At 33.4% G+C, this 16,141-nt stretch overlaps 3 protein-coding genes across 3 annotated transcripts; all 3 read left to right on the top strand.

The window, feature by feature from the left end:
* Nucleotides 1-2,475: 2,475 nt before the first annotated feature.
* Nucleotides 2,476-3,430, top strand: HB52 (homeobox protein 52). The gene has a single exon (XM_011084407.3). The coding sequence runs from the start codon at nucleotides 2,694-2,696 to the stop codon at nucleotides 3,303-3,305; it is 612 nt and encodes a 203-aa protein (XP_011082709.1). The 5' UTR covers nucleotides 2,476-2,693; the 3' UTR covers nucleotides 3,306-3,430.
* Nucleotides 3,431-8,176: 4,746 nt separating this feature from the next.
* HPY2 (RING/U-box superfamily protein) lies at nucleotides 8,177-11,348 on the top strand. The gene is made up of 7 exons (XM_011084408.3): nucleotides 8,177-8,335; nucleotides 8,430-8,501; nucleotides 9,042-9,152; nucleotides 9,266-9,376; nucleotides 10,528-10,667; nucleotides 10,854-10,939; nucleotides 11,032-11,348. Exons 1-7 carry the CDS (start codon nucleotides 8,240-8,242, stop codon nucleotides 11,172-11,174), a joined length of 759 nt encoding a protein of 252 aa, XP_011082710.1. The 5' UTR covers nucleotides 8,177-8,239; the 3' UTR covers nucleotides 11,175-11,348.
* A 1,061-nt stretch (nucleotides 11,349-12,409) lies between these two features.
* Nucleotides 12,410-16,075, top strand: LOC105165818 (Polynucleotidyl transferase, ribonuclease H-like superfamily protein). Its single transcript, XM_011084981.3, has 6 exons — nucleotides 12,410-12,709; nucleotides 12,821-13,023; nucleotides 13,732-13,812; nucleotides 15,245-15,385; nucleotides 15,556-15,679; nucleotides 15,779-16,075. Exons 1-6 carry the CDS (start codon nucleotides 12,458-12,460, stop codon nucleotides 15,977-15,979), a joined length of 1,002 nt encoding a protein of 333 aa, XP_011083283.2. The 5' UTR covers nucleotides 12,410-12,457; the 3' UTR covers nucleotides 15,980-16,075.
* The last annotated feature ends 66 nt before the right edge of the window (nucleotides 16,076-16,141 follow it).

Raw genomic sequence — 16,141 nt, 5'->3', positions numbered from 1 at the left:
CAAGGATGAAGGGTAGAGAGTGACCTGATACGGTGTGGAAACCCCACGGGCCCTAAGATTAGGACAACCTCAACAGTGTTTGATCCAACAACAATGCCAAAATTGTGTTCAATTCTGACAATGTTGGGTGTTGTGCAGGTACATGAACTAAAACCTTTCATTCCACCCCCATATTCGTATTACCTAAATTGTGGGGAATACTCTGCCGCTCCACCCACGTACATGCAATCAGCAATATATATACACACTCCATCTCTGTATACTTCATTTTTCAAATTATAAATATTTATTACGGAGTTATTTTTTATTTTATTTCTTTTGAACTGTCTGATGCATTTATTGAGAATTTTATGATACATGAAAAGATAAGTTAGAATAAGATGAAATAATACAATTTAAAACTTACAAAATAAATAAATATGAAAGGAAAAGAGATCAAATATTTAATATTGATCCTTTCTTAAATTGAATGATTCTGTGTCGTCGATATATTAAAAAATATATTATAGTAATTTTTATAAAATTATTAATAAGCTGTCTAGTTTAGTTGACGAAATTGAAATTTATAAATTCTTATAATTGTTGAGCTGTAGTAATACTTATTGATTAATTATATATATAAATATATGTCTAATATTAATAATTATGAATATTAACTATTAATAATTAAAATTTATGATTTAATTGTAATCTAAACATATATATGACATGAAGTACATATATTGTGGTATTTTCATCAAGTCTGTTTATGGCACACCGACGAAGACTAATTTTTCAAAACTTCCATGGTCTGATACACAACCACTTGGTGGTGGCGTCAAAGTTCAAACCTTATGAGACCGCAACACTGCTATCTCATTTATGTAAATACATTCTTTTTCCCTTCATATTTTAGGAAGAAAATTTGTTTTGTCTAAAGATTTGACGAATTTTCTTGAAAATATTTCCTCTTCTTTCAAATTTTGTTCTGGGAAAAAGAAAGGGAAAAAATTGATTTCAACCACTTGTTAAGTTAGGATAATGGCCCCAGCTTCATTTAAGCAAATATTAAAGACAAAATATATTTTGAAATTGTCATTTAAAGAAGAAAAGTGTTCTAACTCAGATTGTATTTGGCTGGATTTGAATCAATTATATGACAAGTGTACTAAACTTGCAGTGTGATTAGTGTATAATTCAAAAAACATGATAAGTTATATGACATGTGTATTACACCTGTGCTGTGATTGATTTGATTCTGCTAAACCAAATTTGGGTAAGAATTTTCTTCTAATGTATGTATTGACTAACAAAACCTGTACATAAAGTTGTTGGTCGAAATAATTAATGTAACATATAGTGGTTTTTTTTTTTTTTTTTTGAGGGGGGGGGGGGTGGGGGGATATTAAGAGAGGAAAAGGCATGATGAAAGAAATAGAAATTCAAAGGTCTATATGATTATGCAGTATTGAATATATGCGAGGTGTTGTTTTCTGCTTTAGGGCAGGATTCTAGATCACAATGGAAGAGGCAGGTACCACATATATTGTTTTGTTTGTTTTATGCTCTTTCAGTTTTTCTACTTTAAGACATTAACAAGGACACATGCTAGTATTCTTATATCATACATGTATCTATCTGTAGATTATGTTGGAGTTTACATGAATACAATATTAATTAAGCCAGTTTTTACGTTGTATGTAATGACTTGAAAAAAACTTGAATCAAGAGTTTATTGCTTCAAATTCCATCAATGTATGAATATATTTATCTTTCTGATCTATTGATTAGATAATTAAATTATAATTAATTCACTCAACAAGAAATAAATTAAAAAAAAAACGGTCATTTACTAGTACTTCAAACTCCTTGAATATGATTAACTGTATTAATACATATACCAACCAAAAACAAAACAAAATACCATATAAATAAAAAATGGGCATACCAAAAAATTTGAATCAAGAACCTCTTGTACTTAGATAATTACATCATAGCAATAAATAATAGTTGCAAGATTTAGGGTTGCCCATCCATCATCTCCCAACTCCTCAAAAGTCTTTTTCTACCTTTCCTCAAAGTCCATTTCTTATCTAAACCAAACTAGGAAATGTTCAACATTGAAAACAACTATATATATGTGTTGCCAATTTTACTTTTATCGTATCCATTATACAAAAAACAAACACTTTGTGATTAGAAAAACACATCATTAAAAATTCATATGATGTAATAATTATTTAATGTAGGGAGTGAGTAGAACATGAGAGAGCATCTTGGAAAGCCTAATCCAAGTTCATGCCCCGAACTTGGAGCAATCTTATTTAAAACCAATTATTCAACTTAATCCGTAAACAGATAAACTATTTTAATTAGAATAATGTTTTTCTTTTCTATCCTAAAAAAGGAAAGTACTATTCTATACTCAATTCCTTTTGTAGGACCAAAGCCCACGTGAACACACTTGCTCTTGCATGAGAGATGAGAGAAGTCAGCCACCACCACCACCTCCACCTCCACCTCCACCACCACCTATATCTATCTATGTATCTACAATTATAAATATAAATTGAATTTTTTTTTCAAAGCCCACATAAATAATCATTAATTAGTACTTGTGTGAACCCCACAATCTTGAATTGTTGCCCCCCTATATATACATACAGTCCAAATTCAACATTCATCGATCATCATTACTTCATGTCAAGAAATATATGATGCAAATTGGCAAGAAAACTATGAGTCTCTCCCCAAGCTCACAATCAAAACTCCAGAAGAAGCGGCTGAGCCAGGACCAAGTGCAGCTCCTGGAGGCGAGCTTTGACGCCGCCAAGAAGCTGGAGCCGGAGCGCAAGTTCCAGCTGGCGAGGGAGCTGGGTGTCCCGCCGCGACAGATCGCCATTTGGTACCAGAACAAGAGAGCGCGGTGGAAGAATCAGAGTCTGGAACTCGACTACGGCGCGCTCCAGGTGCGGCTGGAAGCCGCGTTGGCAGACAAAAAGCAGCTCGAGAAAGAAGTGGACAGTCTCCGGGGAGAGCTAAAGCGGGCTCATGCTATGCTGTTTGGTCTCAGACAGGCTCAGGCTCAGGCTCAAGCTCAAGCGTGCGTGTCCGCGCCTCCTGGTTCGTGTCTGTCGAGCTGCTGCGACGAAGGAGCTGGGTCCAGCCCGAATGAGGACGTGGGGTGCTCGGCTACCTGGCAAAACGGCGACGCTTTGCAGTTTGAAGAGCTTTATGCTTGTCTGATGCTGGGTGCTGGTAGGGGATCAAACTCATGTGGTCCGATTATTCCAGACGGTGTGAATGAAAGAGATTTTTGGGTATAAACGAAATTTAAAAATAAACAAAAAAAATAATAATATGGAGAAATTAACTAGTTTGTAATTTGCATGGAATTATTATCCGGTTTGATAAATAAAGTGTGGAAATATATATATATATTAAAATTTAATCCTGATGAACATGTATAGCATTAGTATTAACTGTTCTTTGTGTTTATTTTTAAAATTTTTATAATTTCAATTGATTATTTGGCGTTGTATTTCATCTATCCCATCTCGTTCCAACAAAAAGAAAAAATGAGATGGGATTGATTCATATAAGATATATTTTAGTATTAATTTGATTGGCCGTGAGATAAAAATTTATAATAATAGTTGATCCTACATATAAGTAATTAATAAGTAAAAAAGAAAATGTAATAATTATATATAAAGTTGACAAATAACATTTTTTTTAATTGCAGTGAAGTGTATATGTTCGAGATCTTTTTCTAAAAAAAAAGAGAAATATTTTCTCACAAATAAATAAATTTTTACCTACTCCAATGAGATGAAAGGAGTAAATTTTGCGAGGAAGCAAAACCCTAATTTTTTTCCTCCAATTAGTTGAGAATTACGAGTAGTATTTCACAAGAAATTTTAAGTTGAGTAGGGTTTGAATTTTATCGAAATTAATTATATAATAAATATAATATATTTTTATATAATTAGTTTGATTGAATGAATCTTAATTTGGGTAAGATTTTTCAAACATTCATATGGTTATAATATACTTAGAGGAATATTCAGGAAAGGAATTGAGGTTCGCTATCCACTATATATCATAATATTCTATTCTGTATATAGGAAGTTGAATTCTTTTACTAACTGGAACCAACTTCATTAATTGGCACTTCCATTATTTTTTGTTGTCTTGTTTCCCGATTCATCTATTTTCAGAAATATTTCTCTAAGGGATTGGATTTTAAATATATCTATAGTGTGAATTATGTCATGTAATTGCACAAATATTATCGTTGATAAAATGAGATCATATACAGTACATATATGAATGTAACGTCAATGTGCATCTACCTCCAAAACTAAAACAAAAGTTTCTTCACCTAATAATCCGTCCATTGTATAAAAATAACTCAATAGCTACAAAAATTTTGATATTAAAATTAGAGTCAAGCCAGTTATCCAGAAAAATTCTTACTAATTGTTAATCTCTATTATTTACACTAATATAAAAAAGAAAAACTCTTTACACTCACAAACGGTTGTCAAATATCCGCACCAATTTTCAGATTATTTGTAGTTACTTTTGTTTTTAATAAAAGTGATTGTACCTCGTTTTTAACACCACTATACAAATTCTTTTGTTGTTCAATAATACTTTAAGCTTTTTTCTTTTTGTTTCTTTCTTTTTAATTTTTTTTAAAATTTAATTTGTTGATTTATGTATTTTATTCTTAAAACGTGAAAGATTATATATTATATGGATGCAAGTACGGCTAATTTAATACAAAAATTTACTTGCATCGCTTTTACTAATCAGCTCGATATTGATTTTATTATTAGATTTTTCGTACTTATTAAGCTATTTTTTTATAGTGGTCTTGTAAATACAACGTACGAGTGTGGTATTACTTGTCAAAAATTTAACTTAGAAAAATTGCAACCCAAGAGAAGCCTATAGTTTAAGCTAAGTCACTTGTGATGGCCGATTTCAACATTCTGTATTTGAATTTTATTACCACTCATTTATAAATAAAAAAAAATAACGTGCAAAATTTATTCGTGAAAGGCCATATTGAGATATTGTGAATATTATAGTGGTATGCATAGCTTTCTTTTATGTTTTTCTTTTTAATCAAAAGTAGTATGTGAATGGCTTTCACTTTTTATTAGCTAAAACAAACGAATACTGCAAATGAGATATTGCTTAAATGATGAAATTGAGACCTCACAATCAAAAAAATTGTGAATGCAAAATTTATGAATAAGTAGATAGTTTATTTGCAATAATAGTGTCTTATTTATTTATATTATATTAATTAATTTAAAAATATTAATATATTAACTTAATATTTAAATTTACACGTACTAATATAGATGCAAACAAAATAAAAAAGAAACTGAATATTAAGAAATTAACTAATTCAATGTCGTGTCACACGCAATCTTGATAATGACATGACGGCATCAGAAATTAACACAACATTTCACTTTCTTTTACTTTCCCCGCATCAATTCAATTTCTTGGCATGCCAATTTGGAAAATTTCTGCCGCCGCCTAACAAATTCCCAATAAAGTTGAATCTCATTTTTCGTTTTTGGTATTTTAAATGCATTCATAAATATAAGTTTTATACACTCGACATCTATATATTAAATTTCAACATACAATAAAATTTCATGTACAGAAATATGTATTTACATATAGGTTCTAGTATTACAACATATGAGTTCATAAAAAAGATAACATAAATGACACCATTTAAAATATTTTGTCATTTGCTACGTGCTCAGATTCGTTTCAAAAATTTGACCAATAAAAAGAGTCTAGATTATTTTTAAAGTTGATATGTAATAAAGAATTGGTCGATTTTGCTCAAAGTCTTGGTGCAAGTTGATACTTTTAAAAAATAATAAGAATGTCATCTCGGTCTGGGAATTGCAATCGCCTTAGCTAACATAATCCTTTTCCTTACTCCTTTATTTCACGATCGCAATGTATTTATTTCAACGGTGAAATAATTCAAGAAAACTATATGCAAATAATTACTGTAGTGATCCATTTACGTACACTATATGCTACTTCACAACTAGCTAGGTGGCATTGGGGGGGCAGCGTCCTACCTAGCTATCATCTGAAATTGCACTGGTGTTTGTTTGACTAAAAATGCAAGTGACACAGCTATAAATTAGTACAAATTGGCTTTGTTGACTTAGTTTCATTAATTAACAATCAATACTGGTTTGCTTATTGACTTTTTTGGTTTAGCAGTCCCACTCATGAAACATTAGCTACTTAATTATTTATTTATTTTTTTGGCTGTTGTCCTTTAATAGCAATAGTGATTACATAATTATTTCAATATCTTGAGACGGTTGTTTTTTTTCCTTTTCCTTCCAGAAAAGAGCTTAGGAGGTGTTAATGGCTTGGTCATGTCCTTAACTCCTTATGTGAGTTTATAAGCTTTTTAAAGGGATAATTACACTTTCCTTTATTGAGGTTTCGCATAATTCTCTGTGAATTTCTTATAATTTGAAAAATTACATTTAGTACTCCTGATGTTTGCTTTGGTCTGACAATTTAGTTACTCCGTTGGTCAAAATTTACTAAATTTATCGATATTAACAAAAAAATTGAATGAAAATTGATGTTTATATATCCACAATTGACTTATTGTAAATCAAATAATTTTTTGGACTAAATTGCCCTTATAACGGTGAAAGTATACTTCATCAAATGTATTAACGTGTGAAAATATATGGAGATAATTTGATAATAAAAATATTTATTTAACTTGTAATAAGTCGTAATAAGTCAATTGGGGGCAAGTATAGATTTTTTATTTTTAATTTTTTGTTAATATCAGTAATTTGGGTGAATTTTGACTAATAAATGGACTTATTTGTTAGATTAAAGCAAACTTCAAGAGTGCTAGGTGTAATTTCTTAAATGATTGAGTATGCTAATAAAATGATTAAATTCGTGTTGAGTGCAAAACTTGAGAAAGAATTGAGCGTGTGAGTAAGGATACTTGGTTACCAAATGACTATACAAATGCTCTATTTATAGGCCTTTGTGTAGCAGGATTCAGAGAGTAGTTAAGGTGAATCTGCTGTCATTGAATAGTTTCATGTGTTGGCTAAATAATATAAAGACAATCGCAGGATATGAACTTATCTTGAAGGAGTTATGGTCTTTTGATTGACTCTACCCAGTTTGTCTATATCTTTTGGAATTTGTTACTTGCTGGTTATCAGCTAGGGTATCATGGAATGACTAAGAGTTATTTGGAGATATTTTAGAGTGACGTTTCTCAATGTATTGACAACCTGTATGATGTATCTATCTAACTGTTTGATAATGTATCTAAGTGATAATGAGTTTGTTCCTCGCGCCCGCCAGATTAATTAAAATAAAAAAAATATTATGAGCTTTTACCTCTTTGCTCATAGACTAGCAGAACATTACCTCGAGCTACTTGGTGGACGCCCACTCTTTAGCTTTGGACTTTAGAAAAATAATTGAGAAATATATTATCATTTATTAAACCTGTTCTTGTATGTGCACTATGTAAATATACTAACAAAAAATAATTTATTTTTTTAATAAAAAAATTTGTTATATATATATATAGGTGTGGTTGTTTTTAGATAAAAGAAGAAGAAATTTTAATGCCCGACAAAAATATTAGTCAAATGAATAGTAGACAGAGAAAACAAATATTTGTGAAATAATCATAGGATTTGTAGAGATAAACAAATGTAAGAGAAGAATAAAAAAAAAGTGAAAATTGGAGAAAAAAATATATTTTTTGACAGACAAAAAGTATTTTTTAATTGTTATAAACAGCATACAATTAGTTTTGGAATATTTATCACATATTTATATAATAAAACTATCTAAATGTACATTATACATTCACAATAGATTATTATGAAAATTTGAAAAAAAAAATATGAAAACAAATTTTTTGCCTGCTAAAAATACAAAGAAAGGCCGATTTTCACATTTCTGTATATAAAAAAAGAAGAAGGTATTTTAAGTGAATGTGGCGATTAATATTCCAAAGTGCCTAATTTTAATTGATTTTTATAAATATCACCACTTTTACTATTTCTATAATCTCTTTTTTCTAATTATATTTAAAATACTGTTTCAAATTACAAATTTGCCCTCCGGTGCAATGCGCTAAATCTTTCCCTCCAAATGATGGAGCCAAAATAGTTCACACTTCAATGTTGAAAGACGGAAATCTGCAATGGCGTCCACCTCTGCTCCTCGCAACAGCGCCGCGTATGGAAGAATTGCATCCGCAGCCTCCACACTTTGCTCCGATAATCAGACGCTCATCGCTGTAGGCTTTGTCGCTCAATTTCTTAAACCCTAGAAAGTTCCGTACTTTAGTATGTGATGTTTCTCTGAGTCCGGATTTACCCCAATTGTTTCAGGAAATTCGAAAGGCTACGATGATGATGAAAGAAATTGCAGTTGATCTGGAGAGGGACAACAAAGCCGAAATGGTATATGTGCTCAAAACTATAGCAGCTTGCTCAAGTATTTGACTGATTTTGGATTTTTTTTGTCTTAAATAAATGGGTTGAAGCTTTGGGTGTGCGTCGCATCTTGCAATATTCTGTAGTTGTTTACGTAATGTTTCTTTATAGTAATTTGTATTCTATATTAGACGAATGATAAATGTAAACTGGCTTCGGAGTTTATCTATAAGGAAAACAAACCCCAGTTATTTTGTTCTATTTTGTAGTTTACATTTTTTTTCGTATTGATTACCGTATTTCAGTATGTTGGATTGTGAATGCAAGTTTGTTTACGTATTGGTCTGAATTCCAAGCTCATCATTAAATGCAAAGAGAAAACATGTCATTGGACAGGTTGTGGCTAGTGAATAGTTTGATACGAGAGCAGTTACAAGTTGATTGCAATGATGGATCTCTTCCATCTGTCCTTATGATGACCACATGTTAACTCAAGAATATAGTGATTGGCATACAAGAAGCTATTTTTCTTTCAAATTGTAGAGATGGTATTTAATGGTGTTGCAGGTGAAGGAGCTTGAAGATGGGGTTCTTGATTTAGTGAAAGCCTCAGATGAGTGTACTCATCTTTCTAACGCTATCAAATGTATTGGAAATGAATACCAGCCTGGGACCGAGGTAATGGATCTGCGGGGAATTCTTCTTGAAGGGTTTGACCGCATATCTCATGTTGTTACTTGTTAGAGCTGATAATTTCATTATTTCCTATCATCTGTTGTTTGAGGATGCAGCTAACCAACTTCAGAAAGCTGTTTGCTGATAAAATTGAAAGACTAAAGGCTGATCGATCATCTGTCTCACAGAACCAGCTACTGTTACGGCAATTCCGTGAAGCAATCTGGGTATGTTCATAAATAAGAACATGGACCAACACTTTCTTTCTTGAATTATATAGCAGGCAGTGAATGTACCTATGTATCATCTTCGTCAGATCGTGGCTTTTTTGGACCTTAGCTATTCTCTGGAATGTTAGTTATCTTGGTCTTGTCTGGACTTTTTGGTTAATAGAAGCTAAGAAGTGATGCCCTAATCTTCTCTAGTATTGCTAAAGCGACGTGATTTATTGTCGATGCCTAAAAAGATTCTTGCTTTCAAAATGTGAATGTTTAATTTGGTGATTTCTGTATCTAGCGTCGAAAGATTGTCAAGGTACTGCTTTGATCTTGTGAAGAAATTTATACTGGAAGTCCAATCTGTGGGGCTTTATCATCTTGTTGAGACTGGTGGCACAAAAAGGACATCTGAAATATCACAGCAGTTAGCAAATAGCCAATGAGTAAACCTGTAACTTCTCCACTAGACACTTCACAGGATTACTGTGATCTTGTTATACTCACTAGTACAATGAGATAAAATTATTTTGCTCATAATGAGGAGCACTATTTACTGATCAATGTCCCTATCTAGTATATATTGTCAGATTACAAATTGCCAAATTGTGTATGATGTTAATGCCTGTTCTACTAAATAATACATCTTTTGGTTGCTTGATACTTTGTCCCATGATCTGTAAATCTATCTGACTGGGACAAGTGAGAAGTACAATTTTGTTTTAAAATGTGATATGGCAGTGAAACCTCCAACTTGTTAAGGGCTCCTGCCCTGCAATTTTAATGTCGAATAAGTAGCAGTCTTCTGCTAGCTCGTTAAAATAAAAACTTGATAAATATCTCAGCACTTCGTCCAGTGGCCGGCAATATGCGCTGTCATTAGGCCCTAACGACAGCTGTTGTTTCAAGTGCTTTATGCTTACAGTAGTGAATTTCTGAAACATTCCCCTCGCTGTCTTGCATACCCATGTGGATATACGTGTTAACATGTATATATGAATTCTTAAGACTGCTAAATGTTGTCCTCAATTTTTCTTAACTCTTCAGCAGTAATCCTCTTTCTTGCATCTGGGAGAAATGCATCCCAATCAATTAGTCTCTACGTTTTCAGGTCAATATATAATAGCATTTTCATTTAATGTGCTTTTCATCATTATCTGCAGAATGTACATCACGCAGGACAGCCTATGCCAGGTGAAGAGCAGGAAGACATAGTTATGACCAGCACAGAGTGCAATCTTTTGAATATGACTTGCCCATTGACTGGAAAGCCTGTGACTGAACTAGCAGACCCAGTTCGAAGGTACTCCTAACTTATAATGATTGTTTACCTTCCTCTATCCAGGAAATCTCTAATAAACAAGACTCCACCAGCATTTTGATACCTGATATCTTTTGATAAACTTGATGAGGCAACGACAAAGCAAAACTCTGACTGTCATAAAATTTCTATTAAAATTGATATGTGATGTATTTTCAATTTTGGCAGTATGGACTGCAAGCATATATATGAGAAGAAGGCTATCATGCAACATATAAGATCCAAGGTTTTACAGGGCTGTTGTCCTGCGACAGGTATGTTCTCTGCTTTTGTTAATAAATTGTGCTGTTATTGTAGAACACCATCGCTGGATGTCTCTGAGCTTATAGGATAATCCCCTTTTCAGGTTGCCCTAAGAAAGTACTGGCAGATAGAGTGGTGTGTGACCCATTATTGATGATAGAAATAGATGAAATGCGTTCAATGAGTAAACAGCGCACTGGAGCTGATGTAATAGAAGATTTTACTCAGCTTGATGAAGAAGATTAGTTAATGGAGATTATTACTATCTCCATTGGGGTCCAATTATAGGAAAAGGTATCTCAATGGTCCTTTGTTGACGAAGTTGACTTAAGTGCAAAAGTTTCCATGTAAATATTGACAGTTCTTTGCAGCGCCCTTGCTTGGTAAGATTATGGAATCTGTGACAAATCCTTTTCTTGATATCGTCTCAAAGATTATCCTCATGCACCTTAGCACTTGCATCATTGTTGGATGAATTAATTGCTTTACTTGAATCTCGCTTTAAACTGGCAGAATACACAGAATGGAAAGAACAAAATTCCTAGATTTTGACTTGATATTACCGTGATTCCTCAGAAATGTGTGGTTGTTCAAGGACCAAGGTTATTATGTTATTGTTCTATGAAAAGAACCACCTGGGTCATATGGTTGTTCTTTACGTACTTGGGCTGATTAGTTTGGATTGGATTGCTAATCTAGGCAAATCAGCCTTTTACCTTGAAACACTTAGGCCAGCACATTTGATTGTGAAGCCCAGATTATTAAGGTGAGATGAGTGGATGAGCAACGATGTAAGTAGGCAATGACTTCAAAACCAACGATGTGTGGATGAGCAAGCACGATGTAAGTAGGCAATTAAAAGATGTTTTTCTTTTTAACAGTTCATAAAGTAATTTGGGTATTTGACAAATCACTTGAATTATCCTACTAATTAACAGAACACTGGTTCAATCAGTTTTTCTTATTGGTTTGTTATCATATTAAAGTAAATATTATACATATATTTTCTCTACCTCATCTTTGGGCTGTATTTGTTAAACGTGATCCACCCAGATCCAACGTGCATCAGAGTGGCGTGGGATGGATGTTCAAATGCCAAACACCCGACTGGAAGTCCAAGGCTTTGGTAAGAAAATCTGGATGATCAATTAACATAAATTCTGAATACTACCTTACACAATTTATAACACAATCCTTATTGTGATTGGACAGAGTCGTTCAACATTAATTTAAATCCATTTATTTTTCAAATAATCATAAACGGAAACACTCTTAAATCCACCAGGACACAGTGAAAACAAGTCATTGAGAAATTCTTCAGTTTTTTTGTTTTTCTGAAAGTTTGTATATTAATTTCAATTAAGATATTAGTATAATTAGAATGAATTAAATAAATTAACAGATAAATGTAGAAATAAATAATATATTAATAAATTAATATTCTTTATTTTTTATTTCTACTTAAACCCCGACAAGGCAGAAAATAGAAACGAAAACTCTTTCTTTAAAGCCCTCCCTCACTTTCCGCCATGGCAACTTGGAGGCTCCCTTTCCTCCGCCGGACTCTTCTCCTCTCTTCTCCTCCACCACCCTTCTTTCACTCCTCATTTTCTTCCCCGCTTCAACATTTCCAATTCAAAAGTTCGTCCGTTCAATGCTCTTCTCTTTCCATGGAAGAATCCACATCCTCTACTCCCATCCTACCTGAAATTCCAAAAGCCGGTAAAAACTCAAGCTGGAAGCCCATGTGTTTGTATTACACTCAAGGTAAGTGCACTAAGGTAATGGCTTTAATCCCTTCAAAACATGTCAGTAATTGGTTAATTCATTCGATAGAATTTTTGGGAAGTTTCTGATTTTGTCCATAGCTTCGTTTGCTCTAATTGGTATAGATGGACGACGCTCTGCACCTTGCGAAGTTCTGTCATAGTTGCTCGGTGGAGCTTGGGGAGAGTGTTTCGGGGTTAAAGAATCTCCGTGAGCAGGAGTTTGATTATTTTCTTGTGCTGGATTTAGAGGGCAAGGTTGAGATTTTGGAGTTTCCAGTGCTGTTGTTTGATGTGAAAACTATGGACGTAGTGGATACGTTTCACAGGTAAGGAATGAATAGAAGATAATCTATGCCTTTATGCGGTTGTGTTTGTTGTATGCTTGTTCCTGAGATATGCTTAAGCTCGTTAATTTTATTTGAAGGACTTATTATAACATACTAGTTTTCTTTTTTGGGTGTCTCTTTCTATCTAGTATAGTTCGAGTGATTTCACATAGCTTTTGTTTGGACTTTCTTTTACTTATGTATTAACATTAAGTTAATGGCACCATTTGTTGTACTTAATCTTTTGCATTGTACAATGCAGTGAATATTCCTTGTAATTATTTGGAAACATGTTGTATTATGAGTATACTCTGAAAACTTTCAGTTTCTCACTGGAATGTTTTTGGGACATTTTCATTACAAGTGCCACAGAAGAACATGTGATGTGTTATGAGAATTCCCACCTACTGATAGTAAGTCCTCATAATCTTGTACTACTAGAAAGCTTCCAGGTACCGTAGCTTTAGTTGAGTTTCCATGATATAAATTTTATGACATGAAAATTTAAAAATGAAATTGCCTGAAATCATTACAGTTGATGTTCATGAACAGCTGGGGTTCCGTATTCTTCTGTTTGTTCTGCTGCCAAATTTTATGTTGCCAAATATGCTGAGTTATCTGCTACATAAGATGGTTTTCAATGGGCATGACTGTTTTGCTGTAATATTTCTCTGTTCTCTTCTTATATTATTATTTGTCTTTGTGCAGGTTTGTAAGGCCTACAAAGATGAGTGAGAAAAGAATAAATGAGTACATTGAGGGGAAGTATGGAAGTTTTGGTGTTGACCGGTATGCTACTGGATTTATTTAAACACTTGATAATCAATCTGCTGACACTTTTACTCATTCTGTAATCCATGTCTAAGTTATTCCCACATGACATGAAAATGCTTTGACTCTTTTGAGAGAAATATATTGACAAGTTTTTGGGCTCACACTTACAATTTCTTGGGTGGAAGCAACTTATTGCTCGATATCTGACCTGTTTTAGTGAGTGTTACATAGCATTGCCTATAATCAAGAAGAAATGCCCCAGCAAGACCTGCTTACCACAGATAGAAAGACTTCCAAAAAGAACAATCTTCAAGTATGTAAAGATGGGGAAGTTGAGTTCTAGTCTCTAGTCAAGTCAACCACAAGTTTGTTTCTGTTTTGTGAACTTAGAGGAGGAAATAAACTTATTTTTGACAATTTGAGGAGATACAGCGTGTGTATTCAGATCCTGTTCATCTACCTATGCTCTTCTGCCAAATACATAAGCAGCAGCAGCAACAAACACAATCACGATGAATGATATTTAAAATTCCTTTCCAAAGTCTAAATCCATGCAGATTTTTTACTATTTATAAATCTGAATATCCTTCAACATTTCTTGATAACCATTGCTTTTTTTTTTTTCCTCATTGCATCATTTGTCTTTCTTAGTTCAATTTATTTCATTTTCTCTGTGGTGGTGGTGATCTTGAAGGGGATGGTGTCTTTATAAAGCTGTCTTTGTTTTCTTTAATGCCCACAATAAGAAAGAAGACTGAAAAGTAGTTGTTTCTCCAATCGTGTTAATTTTTCCTTGTGAATAGATGCCAATGGTGTAAAATATCCTCTCGTGGCTGTTATTGGACATTTTCTTCAGATGTGAGATGGAAAGTTAAATGGTTTCCTTCATATGGGACCACTTCGTCCTTTTAGCCAGAGAATACATAAAATAGCTCCCTTAAACCTTAGCAGTAAGAATTCTGATAATTTTACTCTTCTGAAAGTTGAAAACATTCCAAGCTATCTGATAGTTATTTGCCCTGTGACAATCTTTCTGTTCATTTAGCGGAAAAAGGAGATTCAGTTTCAGTGGTTTGGGTAGACTTCATTCATATCTCCTCTCCTTTCAGCTTCTTGATAACAGTTAAAATCGTTAGACTATGTAGGATGAATTTATTGCTAAAGAAATGGTGTTTGACCAGAGCTTCTTTTCACTGATTTCATATGGTGTTTTGCTCAGTAGTTTACACTGGAATTTCATTGTCGACATAGAATTGTAAGTCCTTAAAATTCATGGGTGATCTAGAATTTCTACACTACTCTGACTTGATCATAACACTGTTGCTTGCAAAAGCTCGGTACATCATTTCTCAAAGAAGGCTGTGCGCGCTTGTTAGCTAGGAATATAATGTAGAATTTACTCATTCTTTTATACTGTGAAAACTAATTCAGCTTTGTTTGTATTCAGTGTTTGGCACGACACGGCTATAAAGTTTGAGGAGGTTATTGAACAATTCGAAATTTGGCTGAGAAAAGAGCGAGATGGACATATTAAGTTATGGAGAGAAGAGGGAGATGGACTTCTAAACGGAGCTGCATTCGTGACTTGGTACGCTGCTTTCTCAAGAACTTCAATTCTTGGTTGCTTAAAAAAGATTGTAGTACAAGAATATGTCATACTTCCAGGGATACACATGAGGTTTTATTTCCTGTAGATAAGGTTAATCCCTTCTGATTATTTTTATTCTGACTGTTATGCAATTGCTCTGTATCCACTAGCGGCAATTGGGATTTGAAAACCAAAGTTCCCCAGCAATGTGAAGTGTCGGGGATCAAACTTCCACCATATTTTATGGAATGGATCAATCTGAAGGACATCTACCTAAACTTCTACAACAGAAGGGTCAGTGCGCAAACACTCCAACTTTAATCTCTGTTAGGCAGATCTGCACTGATCCTACTTTCTACATGATGTATCTGCCCGTTTCTTGTTTGGATGCAGGCACCAGGAATGCTTTCAATGATGAGGGAGCTCCGCATCCCACCATTAGGAAGTCACCATCTTGGCATCGACGACTCAAAAAACATTGCAAGAGTGCTGCGGCATCTGCTAACTGATGGTGCTCTTTTGCAGATTACGGCAAGAAGAACCCCCCATTCTACTGATCGCGTTAGATTCCTCTTTCAGAATCGTATTAAATAGCTTCTTTTAATGTTTAAATTATGATCTTGCTTAATATTTGCCCAAGCTTCCGAAATTCTTCTAAATATGGACATATATTTTGTATTATTCTTTCAATTGATCCACACCAACTTCAAATTTGGCAACTAATTGATTGAAGACATCTTAACAGGTTGACTCAAA

Source organism: Sesamum indicum, linkage group LG12 (genome assembly GCF_026168435.1).
Source record: "Sesamum indicum cultivar Baizhima isolate 11 linkage group LG12, ASM2616843v1, whole genome shotgun sequence".
Taxonomy (NCBI): domain Eukaryota; kingdom Viridiplantae; phylum Streptophyta; class Magnoliopsida; order Lamiales; family Pedaliaceae; genus Sesamum; species Sesamum indicum.
This window is presented reverse-complemented; position numbering and strand designations above follow the sequence as displayed.

What these genes read in the sequence shown, in the direction of transcription:
- LOC105165818 (XM_011084981.3), top strand. Translation starts at nt 12,458, where the DNA reads ATGGCAACTTGGAGGCTCCCTTTCCTCCGCCGGACTCTTCTCCTCTCT. An exon ending in CTCAAGGTAAGTGCACTAAG is followed by an intron (nt 12,710 to 12,820) that starts GTAATGGCTTTA and finishes TAATTGGTATAG; the next exon opens with ATGGACGACGCTCTGCACCT. An exon ending in TAAACTTCTACAACAGAAGG is followed by an intron (nt 15,680 to 15,778) that starts GTCAGTGCGCAA and finishes GTTTGGATGCAG; the next exon opens with GCACCAGGAATGCTTTCAAT.
- HB52 (XM_011084407.3), top strand. Translation starts at nt 2,694, where the DNA reads ATGATGCAAATTGGCAAGAAAACTATGAGTCTCTCCCCAAGCTCACAA.
- HPY2 (XM_011084408.3), top strand. Translation starts at nt 8,240, where the DNA reads ATGGCGTCCACCTCTGCTCCTCGCAACAGCGCCGCGTATGGAAGAATT. An exon ending in GGGACAACAAAGCCGAAATG is followed by an intron (nt 8,502 to 9,041) that starts GTATATGTGCTC and finishes ATGGTGTTGCAG; the next exon opens with GTGAAGGAGCTTGAAGATGG. An exon ending in GGGCTGTTGTCCTGCGACAG is followed by an intron (nt 10,940 to 11,031) that starts GTATGTTCTCTG and finishes TCCCCTTTTCAG; the next exon opens with GTTGCCCTAAGAAAGTACTG.